Below are 11,582 nucleotides of genomic sequence, written 5' to 3'. Positions count from 1 at the left end.
CCCCTCTAATTTTCCTGCAGAATCTACCCCTGTATTTTTACCATTCTGTGTTTTGTCCATGTCATTCGCAAACCATCAAATCTTTTGAATCTCTTCTACCCATGCCCCCACCTTCCAAAGAACACCATTACACATCAAAGACTTATAAATAGTGACAAATAATGGCTTCCAACTATATCTTATTGACAAAGTATTATACAGTCAGCAACTACTTCGGTGTTTGATGTATAAAGGATACAGAATAAGTGCTTTTTTTTTTAAAGATGTTATTTATTTATTTGACAGAGAGAGAGAGCACAGCAGGGGGAGCGGCAGGCAGAGGGAGAGGGAGAAGCAAGCTCTCCACTGAGCGGGGAGCCCGATGTAGGGCTCAGTCTCAGGACTCCGGGATCATGAACTGAGCCAAAGGCAGACACTTAACCGACTGAGCCACCCAGGCACCTCCAGAATAAGTACTTCTTAAGTAAATAAACTAATTATGTAGGTATCACCAAATCTACTTCATGAACCTTTGGATTTCTCTCTGGAGCAGAGAGGCTTCAAAGATTGACATTTACAGGGCGCCTGGGTGGCTCAGTTGGTTAAGCGACTGCCTTTAGCTCAGGTCATGATCCTGGAGTCCCGGGATCAAGTCCCACATCGGGCTCCCTGCTCAGCAGGGAGTCTGCTTCTCCCTCTGACCCTCTTCCCTCTTGTGCTCTCTATCTCTCATTCTCTCTCTCTCAAATAAATAAATAAAATCTTAAAAAAAAAAAGATTGACATTTACATACTATAGTTGTACAGTTTATAGAATTTTAAGTGAGCTAGAGAAGAGTGGTTTGACCACTTAGAATAGTTGAAAATAATTTCACCAATATCATTTTACCTTTTTTTTTTAAAGTTTTCATTTATTTTAGAGTAGGGGGGGCAAGAGGGTGATAGAAAATCTCAGCACACTCCCTGCTGAGTGCAGTGCCCTACACGGGGCTCAGTCCCACAACCCTGAGATCAAGACCTGAGCTGAAATTGAGAGTTGGATGCTTAACTGAGCCATCCAGGTGCCCCTCATTTTACCTCCTTACTGGAAATAAGAGGAAAAAGAATTTGAGAGTTATATCCTAAGGATCTGTCTCAGGCATAAGAAATCCTCCTATTTGTAATCCCTCAAATAAACAGAAACTGAAATTTTTTTAAATTGGCCCTCATCAAATTCAACACCAGCAAAGCCTTAAAATTAGGGAGAGGCCTAGTTCTTCATGTGTCTGTGCAGTCTCTTATGCAGAATCATTCTGTGTCACTAAAACGCTGTCTGGTGCATATTACAAAGTTCCGTCTTAGCAGAAAATTAACTAAATCAAAGGGTTTCAGAAGGACACCACAGAACCTGAATGTGGCTGATGGAAATTGAGAGATGAATGATCTTCGAAGTACTTGTCCTGTAGTTAATAGAAAAATGTTCTTACAGTGTAGTCACAAAAAATACATTTGGATGAATCAAATTGTTTTATTTTTTATTTATTTTGTTGAAAGATTTTATTTATTTATTTGAGAGAAAGAGAGATAGCGAGAGAGAGCGCAGCGGGAGATGCGCAGAGGGAGAGGAAGAAGCAGACGCTCCACTGAGCAGGGAGCCCAACACGGGGCTCAATCCCAGGACCCTCACTGAGATCATGACCAGAGCTGAAGGCAGACATTTAACTGACTGAGTCACCTAGGCGCCCCTGACTTAAATTGTTTTAAATCATAGTATACTGCTTTTATTTTGTCTGGTTTGTCAGTATTCCTCTATAATCTCATAACCATGCTCTGCTCAGTGTCTGACATGCAGCTTTAAATTGTGTTACCTTCTCCTCTATGCTATGTTCATGCCTGAGGTTCGAATATAGGCCAGTTCTTTGTTGCACCCTGTGAAGATGTGCGGCCTTTGGCCCTTTTTCTTCATCCAGAACTCTTTCCCCCCCTGACTTTTCTGTTTCCTGGCATGGAATATTTTTTCTCTCCCTTCCTTCCTATGTCTAGCATTTTATTTTGTTTTATTTTTTTTTAAAGATTTTATTTATTTGAGAGAGAGAGAATGAGAGATAGCACGAGAGGGAAGAGGGTCAGAAGGAGAAGCAGACTCCCCGCCGAGCAGGGAGCCTGATGTGGGACTCGATCCCAGGACTCCGGGATCATGACCTGAGCCGAAGGCACTCGCTTAACCAACTGAGCCACCCAGGCGCCCTATTTTGTTTTATTTATTTTAATTTAATTCAAGTGGAATGTTGGGGTGGGGGGAGTTTCTAGGGACTTTTCCTTCTTCTTGCCTCTAGAAGTGCCTTATCATCACATGCCTTGACTTTTAAGTTGAGAAGTTTGCTGTTTTTCTAAACACACTTAGAAATATTAAGCATGATAAATTTGGTAACCCAAGAAAGCAGGACTTAACAAATATTAAATTAATTTATGTTTCTATAGGATTTTTTTTTTTTTTTTTTTTTTACAGAGAGAGAGAAAGAGAGTACATGCACAAGCAAGGGGAGCAGCAGAGGGAGAGGGAGAAGCAGGTTCTCCGCTGAGCATGGAGCCTGATGTGGGGCTTGGTCCCAGGACCCTAGGATCATGACCTGAGCCAAAGTCAGACACTCAACCAACTGAGCCACCCAGGCACCCCATAGGATTTTTTTTTTTAAGTTTTATTTATTTAATCTACACCCACTGTGGGGCTTGAACTCATGACCCTAAGATCAAGAGCTGTCTGCCCGTCTGACTGAGGCAGCCAGGCACCCCCAAAGGATTTTCTTATTTGAACCTTCAGCACTCTCTAATGGAGGTTGAATGGGCTTCTTTTTTGCTGTTTTTATAGATGATAAGCTTGAGGCACATGTTTTTTTCTAACCCAGATCAGGTTAGTGTTTCAGCTGAGCTAGACCTAGATGCAGGGTCTTCTGATTTCTGATTTGGTCAGCTTCTTTTCCAGTATGCAACCTGCCTCTTTCCTTTTATCAGTACCTGTCAGGGAATCCTGAATTAGTTAGTGCTAAACCTTCTAAAAATCTGAATTGTCTTTGTTTTCTAGACATTGAGCAAATCTACTTCTAAGAGGAGATGGATTGTTTTTATGGTCATCGTACAAACAGCTCATTGATTAAACCTGTACTATGTTCCAAATTTGGTAGAAACTGATACAGGTTTTACTTTGAGAGGCATTAAAAAGCTCTCCACCCTCATTTATTGATGTATCTATAAGTGATGAATACCATTGCTTCATCTATACGAATAAAAGCATAATTACAAAGGAGTTAACTCTGTTAATGGTTTTCTTCTACATAACCATGTTTTATGTGCAACTTGGCTTTAAAGAAAATAAGGTTTCTTCATAATCTTCTTTAAGGATATAGAAATTAGGTTTTATTTTAATGGCATTAATAAATAGATGAATAATACAAGATTTGTGGGACACCTGGGTGGCTCAGTCATTTAGTGTCTGCCTTCAGCTCAGGTCATGATCCCAGGGTCCTGGGATCGAGCCCTGCATCGGGGGTCCCTGCTCAGCGGGGAGCCTGCTTCACCCTCTCCCACTCCCCCTGCTTGTGTTCCCTCTCGCACTATGTCTCTCTCTGTCAAATAAATAAATCTTTAAAAAAAAAATACAAGATTTTTTTTATCTGTGAATTATAGTTTGAAATCTTTAAGATATATATTCAACAAAAGAAGGTGTAAGACTCAAAATCATTCTTGTTCCCCTCCTTTCTCTTACTGTCCTCTCTTTATTCCTCTCTCTACCTTCTTTCCATATAAGTTAGAAAATAATCTTCCCGTCAGCCTGCCTCCACTCCAGTTGTGGGCACATAAATGTAATTCTCAGGATTGGGGGGCTTTTTCTTCTTTCTGAGTGACTGACATTTCTTGTCTTCCTAGGGCCTCATTGAATATCATGTGCCATCAGTAGCATCAAAACCTTTGAGTACCCACAGTGGCATCAAAACTTCCCTGTTGTTCCACTGCCCTAACCTGTTGCTTTTGTACTTTTGCTTCACTTCAGCCACACCATGTTACCGTATGTGCCTCTTCCAGGCATGGAAGCTACTTATAATACCAGTGGCAGTCAGATGAGGTAAGCCTCCAGCAGTGCCTGCTATGTAAGGGCCTGCAGCATGTGTGTGTGTGTGAGAGAGAGAGAGAGAGAGAGAGACAGAAAGAGTGAATGTACAAGTGAACACAGGACCTGAGAGGGCACACTAGCAGATGGTGTGGGTTGAGCATAGCATGTTTCTGACGTCTGTTTTCCTTCCAAACCTGATCCGAGATTCAGATGCGTTTTATCATAAGTAGTGACTAAGGATGTGTAATCAGTACCATTTATTGAAAAAGAGTCAAAATCACTAGCCAGCTCTTTGTACCACAAGTTCCCTCTCAAGCTATCTCTTGGTCATAGAGCCAGCTTCATTACCTTGATGGGATTGATCTCATTGAGCACAGTTCATTTGTTCAGTTCACTAAATGCTCTTTTCCTCCAAAAAGTCTCTTCCTTTTTACATTTTTCTTTATAAAAAACTTCTCTACACCAATGAAACGGATTGACCACATCCTTTTAATTTTTTAAATATATAGACACAGGCTGTGTCCAGAAATAACTAGAGAACAGGTTGGCTGGAAACGTCATTGCTGGAAAAAGGGAAGATCTTCAACCTTAGTCTGATGTTAAGAAGTTGAATGTGCCAAGGGAGAAAGTGAAACCCGTCTCATATTTTCCTTCTCTGTTTTTCTTTTCATGGTGCTAGACTAGAGCCTCCATTCCCTGCCTTGGTACCAAAGTCTTGCTTGGTAACAGACTCAGCTGTCAGCAAGCTCCTGCTTTCAGCCTCCGAGTTCCAGGTGTCTGAATTTGATGAGCTGGATAGTGTGGCAGCGGCATGCCCCCATCCACAGAGCAGCCCTCCAGAACAGAAAGAGGTAAAGTGCTGATAGAGTCGAGGGCAGTATTGGAAGTGTCCATTGAGGACCAAAGATCACATGATGGGTACACACAGGCCTCTGAGTGTCTTTGCTTATCACTGTTAGCTTCAGCTGATAGCTGGAAATTACCAAGGCAGGAGTTTGCTTGGCCACTGAAGGCTACTCTGGATCTCTTAATCTGCATTGTTTTCCAGAAACTTTTTTCTTGACAATAGCATTTAACAGTATTTAGAGAGTTGGACCAAAGAGCTGCTTCATGCATTCAAAGATGAGTGAACAATGGTATTCTTCATTTTGCAGTCTCTCTCTGTCTCCAACAGTTAAAGGCTTTCATATTGCTAATCTAAATATCTGAGCTGAATGTGTGGATTCTCTTCTAACAATATAGAGGGAGTGGTTGCTGAGAACACTGTCAGCAGGAGTAAGTAGAGCTTTGTCATAAACTGTGAGTTAGAGTCAACTGTAAACTGAGGAAGCAAAATCTTAGAGTGTCAAGAAAAAGGACTTTATGTATTTAAAATGTCTTCTAACTTGACCATCTTTCTTCTTAATCTTGAAAAATAGGCTGAGCCAGAGAAGAGGCCAAAGAAAGTCTCACAGATTCGTATCCGGAAAACCATTCCTAAACCAGACCCTAATCTTACCCCCATGGGCCTTCCTCGACCCAAAAGGTGAGCTCCTTCTCTAATACACATAAGTTCACATTGTTTGGAAAATTGTTCGATAGAATATAATGACCTTTTAAGTGGTCATATACTCTGAGCTATTTATTATACTTCTAGGAATTTATCCAAAAGAATTAATTGATAATATGACCAGAGATTTATGTTCCAGGGATATTGTTCTGCATTCTTAATCATTTTTATCAAGCTTACTGTGCCAGATATTATGCTGTCCCTTTGTGTACATAGTCTGTTCGTCCCCTAGTGGTGCTAGGAGGTCAGCACTATTGTCACCCCCAGGTTTAGGTGAGGATGCCGAGGCTCAGTGGTTAAGACACCTGTATTAGGCCATGGCGTCAGTCGCATGGCTCAGGTGGTTTCTCTCTCACACAGTTTTTACCCAGACCCACAGCCCAAGCTCACAACATTCTGGTGCAAAATTGACAAGGGGCCGAATGTCATGAGGGAAAGAAGTTTAATTTTTTTTTTCTTTTTTTTTAAGAAAATGTCAGATGGCATGCTATGGTCTATCTCATGGCCTTTAAAAACTTGGTTTCTAAAGGTTTATTTTTTATGACAGACATAACTGGCAACCCTAAAAAGGGAAGTGGAAAGAAAAAAAGGATTACCAAATTATGTATTTGGTGTACTATACATTACCCAGACACACTGTGAAAATACAAACGTTTTATAAAAGATCTCCAGAGTTACATTTTCTTGTGGTGGATTTCACTCCTTCATTTCTCATTGGCAAATAGAAGCTTAACCGTAGTCCCTTAAGTAACCCCAGGGTAAATTATTGGACCCTCCTGAGCTTCAAGAATGTGTCTGTAAAGTGTAGTAAGAATTCCCAACACTTAAGATGGCTGTACAGTCCACTTGAGGAAAAAATGTGTAATGTACCAATTATATTGCTTCACACAACACAAATGCAATAATTATTACTGTGATCATAATTGACGCTCTACTTTTCCCACATGGTTTTTGTCTTAATATATTTTTATCTTACAGTTCTTTTATTGATCATCCTACCATGTTTTTACAAGAGAAATTTTTTAATATTTCAGATGTCCTAGGTTGAATAGTACTTATTCTTAGAATGAAATAGGATTCAGAATCAAATGTATTCTATCTTGCATTTATATGTAGATATAAGTTCTAAAAAAACCTTTTTATTATAAATAAGGAGTTGGGAGTGGAGAGAGTTTTAATATTGTAATGATATTCAGTCCTTTGAACTTCTTTCAAGGAATATGCCAAAAAATCACAGTGATCTATCATCAAATTATATTTAATGATTTATCACCTAATTTTTTTTGAAAGCAAAGGACTGAAAAATGCTGACTCACATAGGTTCTGTTACCAGGCGTTGAAGGTAGTGATTATCTCATTGTATGAGCAACACACGAAAAAGATCTGACCAGTAAGTGTCAGATGCCCAGTAATTTGTATGCTGGTCTTTCACTTAGAGATACTTTATTTAAATCAATATAGTGAAAGAGGTTGAAAAAATAAGATTTTTTAACAAACCTTAGCCTGAGATACCTAATAATAAAATGCTTTTATTCGCATCCTCTTTTGTCAAAAAACCTTGAAGTTGTAGATTTAGTGCATTAAATTTATGGAAAAGCTTTGACATACAACTTTTTTTTTAATATACTTGACACAATGTTACATGAGTTTCACATGTACAATATTGTGATTCAACAAGACTATACATTATGCTGTGCTCATGACAGGTGTAACTACCATCTGTCACCATACAATGCTATTATAATACCGTTGACTATATCCCTATGCTGTACCTACTCATTCCATAATGGAAAGCCCTAATCTCCCGCTCTCCTTCACCCATTTTGCATGTTCCCCCACCCCTTGACATATAACTTAATTGGCAAAGGCAGTTTTTATCATTCAAGCCCATCAGCCACATCATTCTTACTTCCTAACTTTTGTTTTCCAACTCAAGTAAGTGTGTTAATTCGCATTTATGAAAATCATACAAACCATTGAGAAATAAATTATGGAACACATCTTATAAGGTAAATTTGTAAAAGCCGTAAGTCAAAATTAAAATCATGTAACATATAAATAAAAATTTATTTTACTAGCACATTATTAAAACCACATGGTAATGCTATTTCTCATTACTGGATTTGTAATAAACCAGTGTAATGTGTAGTTAGAATAATAAATTATGAAGTGAGAAGTATGGTAGAAAGCATGATATTGCTTCAGTAAATGTGTATGCATATATGAATCAAACAACATTATTGGACTTTTAGGAACAATTAAGAGTCATGTAAAAAATCAGAAATAAACCTATTATTTTATGTAAATCTTAGGATTGCTTCAATATTTAATGTAGGAGAAAAATGTATTATGAAACCAACTTGCATGGCAGTATCCTATAATTTTTGCTGTTGTTAACAGGGTAGAAGTTATAACATTTTATAAGCTAAAATAAGATGAGGATTAAATAATTGAATTAAATATTTTTTATGTGATTTTTTTTTTTAAAGTTTATTCCTTTACTGAAGGAAATTACTTAAAATTTTTGTCTGTGGGTTTTACATACTTCATCTTAAAATGTTTGATAGTCCTAGTAAACATTTCGGTTATGTTTTTTAAAAAAGAAGAATTGACTGTTGAGTGGAACTTTTCTTTTGAAGTGATAACAGACTGTCAATGAGAATTGAGAATAGTTTTGGAAGAAACATTGGATACAGTTAAATACATGAACAAGCTATGTTGGTATTTGAAGCTCTCTTTCCTAAGTAGGGCCTCCTTCTGAAAGAGGCATTGTTTGATGATAATCAGGAGATAAATGAGGCAGGGTCACTCTGACAAACCCATTCTGCAGCATATCTGAAATCTGAATATTCTGACACCAGCCAAAGTACCCTATTTCTAAAGCCGCTCCTCTCTTAATGGAACTATATGTAATGGGGAAAGACCAGTCCAATACAAGTTTACTGCGATTTCATTAATTACTGAAGGGAACTTATTAGCAAGATCAGGGATTTGATTCATATACTGAAATAGCATTCAGGATGGATAGGTGCTATTCTGAAAGAATTTGTAGGAATGGAAAACTGTATGATCATTGAAGGACACTTCTCAAACATATGACCAGAAGTTCTAGGAAATTAAAGATTAGGAGGTTGATTCCACTAAAACTGGGTATTCGTGTACTCTGTGGCATGTCTTCTGGTATACTAGTGTGAATACCACTGGTATTTATTGGCAACCTTATTTAGCTAGCTCTTGGGGGTTCATGTGTCTTGTCGGTCCAATCAGACAAACTATACAGTATTTTAAATAGGGGAACGTTAGTATAGAATGTTAAACTATAATAGGAGAGTAACCACAAGATGTACAGAGAATTCTGAGGGACCCTAAGACTGAGAGCACGTACTCAAGGAAGGACAAACTTGGAAGAGGGGCCACCTCCCTAGGTTGGCATTTAGACTTTGTTGGAAAGGGTATGGTTGCAACCCATTAGCTTGCTCTGGGTTGCTAAGGCCAGAACTAGGCACTCAGGAAATAGCAACTTTGCGAGGTGCAGACAAGCTGAGGCAGGCAGGCATGCAAGGAGAGTGCGGGTGCTACTATGGATATAAGGCATGGAGCATGTTGTATTTCTTTCAGGAGGGCCACAGGAAACAGACCTCAAGAAGTTGGGGTGCAGACTTATGGCCTGGAGGCCACTATGTGTCAGGAAGCATGTGGCATGATCACCAGGCTAGGGTTGCCAGAGCACTGAAGGGACTACATGCTCTGTCCACATAACTAGGGCTGAGCCCTCTCCAAATGTCCCCTCCTTGACATCCCAACAAACATGCACCATGACAGGGAAAAAAGTTTACCAGAACCAGGAAGAGAAACTCCTTTCCTCCTACAGTGTTCCCCAATGCCCTCTTCTGCCAAAGCTTTTAGCATCGTACTTACTGTAAAGAAGAAATGCTTAAGAGTACAGATTCCATTTTCACAAGAGTAGGTACTGATGGGTACATTTTGAGCTAAAAAGCAATAATTTGATAACTGGTACATGACAGCATACACTAAAAATTTGAATACAATTCACTTGACCAAGAGCTGTTCCTTTTAAGGAGAGATTTGAATAAATGGAAAAGTTGTATTTAATGCAATCATATGGAAAAATAAAGAATCAAGAATAGCCAGGAAAATTCAGAAAAGGAGTGAAATAAGAGAGATACTAATCCCAAAAGATACTACAATATATTGTAAAGTCTTAATAGATAAGAACAGTATAGTGCCAGAGCATAAGCATACAAATTGGTAAATTAAAATAGAAAGTCCAGGAATAGACACAAATACATAGGGAAATTAGAATGTGACAAAGGTGTCCCCTCAAATCAATGGTAAAAAGAAAGACTAAAGTGCTATTGGGGCAACTGAGTAGCCATTTTAAGAGTAATAAACTTGGGAGGGGAGGGGCGGGGGGGCACCTGGCTGGCTGTCAGTAGAGTATGCAACTTTTGTTCTCAGGGTTGTAAGTTCAAGCCACATGTTGGGTGTAAAGATCACTTAAAAATAAAATTTGGCGGGGCGCTGGGTGGCTCAGTTGTTAAGCGTCTGCCTTCAGTTCAGGTCATGATCCCAGGGTCCTGGGATCCAGCCCCGCATCGGGCTCCCTGCTCAGCAGGAGGCCTGCTTCTCCCTCTCCCACTCTCCCTGCTTGTGTTCCCTCTCTCTCTATCTCTCTCTCTGTCAAATAAATACATTAAAAAAAAAAATCTAAAAAAAAAATAATAAAATAAAATTTGGGGGGCACCTGGATGGCTCAGTTGGTTAAGTGACTGCCTTCGACTCAGGTCATGATCCCAGGGTCGTGGGATCGAGCCCCGCATCGGGCTCCCTGCTCGGCGGGGAGCCTGCTTCTCCCTCTCCCACTCCCCCTGCTTGTGTTCCCTCTCTCTCTGTCTGTCTCAGTCAATTAAATAAATAAATAAAATCTTTAAAAAAAAAAAAGAATTCTATCTAATGACTGGAGGAGTGATAGACTATTACCGTGTATGTCCCTAAAGAAGTAGTAAATGTAGTCAACATTTTTCAGTGGCTATTAATATTACAAAAAAGTCAACAACAGTTACCACGTCCCTCATGATAAAAGTATACACCACCATCTAAAAATCTTCCTATCAAAGCACCTAAATCTGGGGTCACCTGGGTGGCTTCATCGGTTAAGTGACTGCCTTCAGCTTAGGTCATGATCATGGAGTCCCGGGATCGAGTCCCACATCGGGCTCCCTGCTCGGCGGGGAGTCTGCTCCCTCTGACCCTGCCCTATCTCATGCTCTCTTTCTCTCTCTCTCAAATAAATAATAAAATCTTAAAAAAAAAACCAAAACACCTAAATCTGATTATGCCTTTATATCTCAATTGTCGATCTGTAGGAAATACCTGTAGTATTTCCCATATGTTTGGGTCAGAGGAACAGGTTAAATGATACTATGTGGGTGTAATCAAAATCTAGACTGGGGAAGCCACAGGTCAAATGACGTGGTTTCTTCACCAGATAAATTACAAAATTAAAAAAAAGGAGACAAAAGAGAACATGAGTAACATATAAATTGAGATGGGTTTGATTAGGATTAAAAGTTCCAGGGACCTGGGGTGCCTGGGTGGCTCAGTTGGTTAAGCGACTGCCTTCGGCTCAGGTCATGATCCTGGAGTCCCAGGATCGAGTCCCACATCAGGCTCCCTGCTCAGCGGGGGGTCTGCTTCTCCCTCTGACCCTCTTCCCTCTCATGCTCTCTGTCTCTCATTCTCTCTCTCTCAAATAAATAAATAAAATCTTTAAAAAGAAGAGAAAAAAAAAAGTTCCAGGGACCTGTGTTTGGGAGAAGGGTAAAAATATTGATGCACTTCAGTTTCCAAGTTAAATATACTTATTAAAATTCTTGCCAGCCAATAAAAGGGGAATGTATAATTTCCAAGCCAGAAAGGGGGGATAGAAAGTAAGGAGTCAGTCAAG

The 11,582-nt window shown here is 39.5% G+C and overlaps 1 protein-coding gene across 8 annotated transcripts in view; it reads left to right on the top strand.

Moving 5' to 3' along the window:
- PRR14L (proline rich 14 like) overlaps nucleotides 1-11,582 on the top strand; it is a 55,137-nt gene that overhangs the window by 36,721 nt on the left and 6,834 nt on the right. For all 8 annotated transcript variants that reach the window (XM_027575731.2, XM_027575737.1, XM_027575738.1 and 5 more), the window contains 3 exons: nucleotides 4,006-4,077; nucleotides 4,745-4,916; nucleotides 5,484-5,590. In XM_027575731.2, the coding sequence (XP_027431532.2) occupies nucleotides 4,006-4,077; nucleotides 4,745-4,916; nucleotides 5,484-5,590 (351 nt within the window). The remainder of the gene's footprint in view (nucleotides 1-4,005; nucleotides 4,078-4,744; nucleotides 4,917-5,483; nucleotides 5,591-11,582) is intronic.

This window comes from Zalophus californianus, chromosome 14 (assembly GCF_009762305.2).
Source record: "Zalophus californianus isolate mZalCal1 chromosome 14, mZalCal1.pri.v2, whole genome shotgun sequence".
NCBI lineage: Eukaryota > Metazoa > Chordata > Mammalia > Carnivora > Otariidae > Zalophus > Zalophus californianus.
The sequence above is the reverse complement of the archived record's forward strand: the minus strand, read 5'-3'. Positions and strand labels throughout refer to the sequence as shown.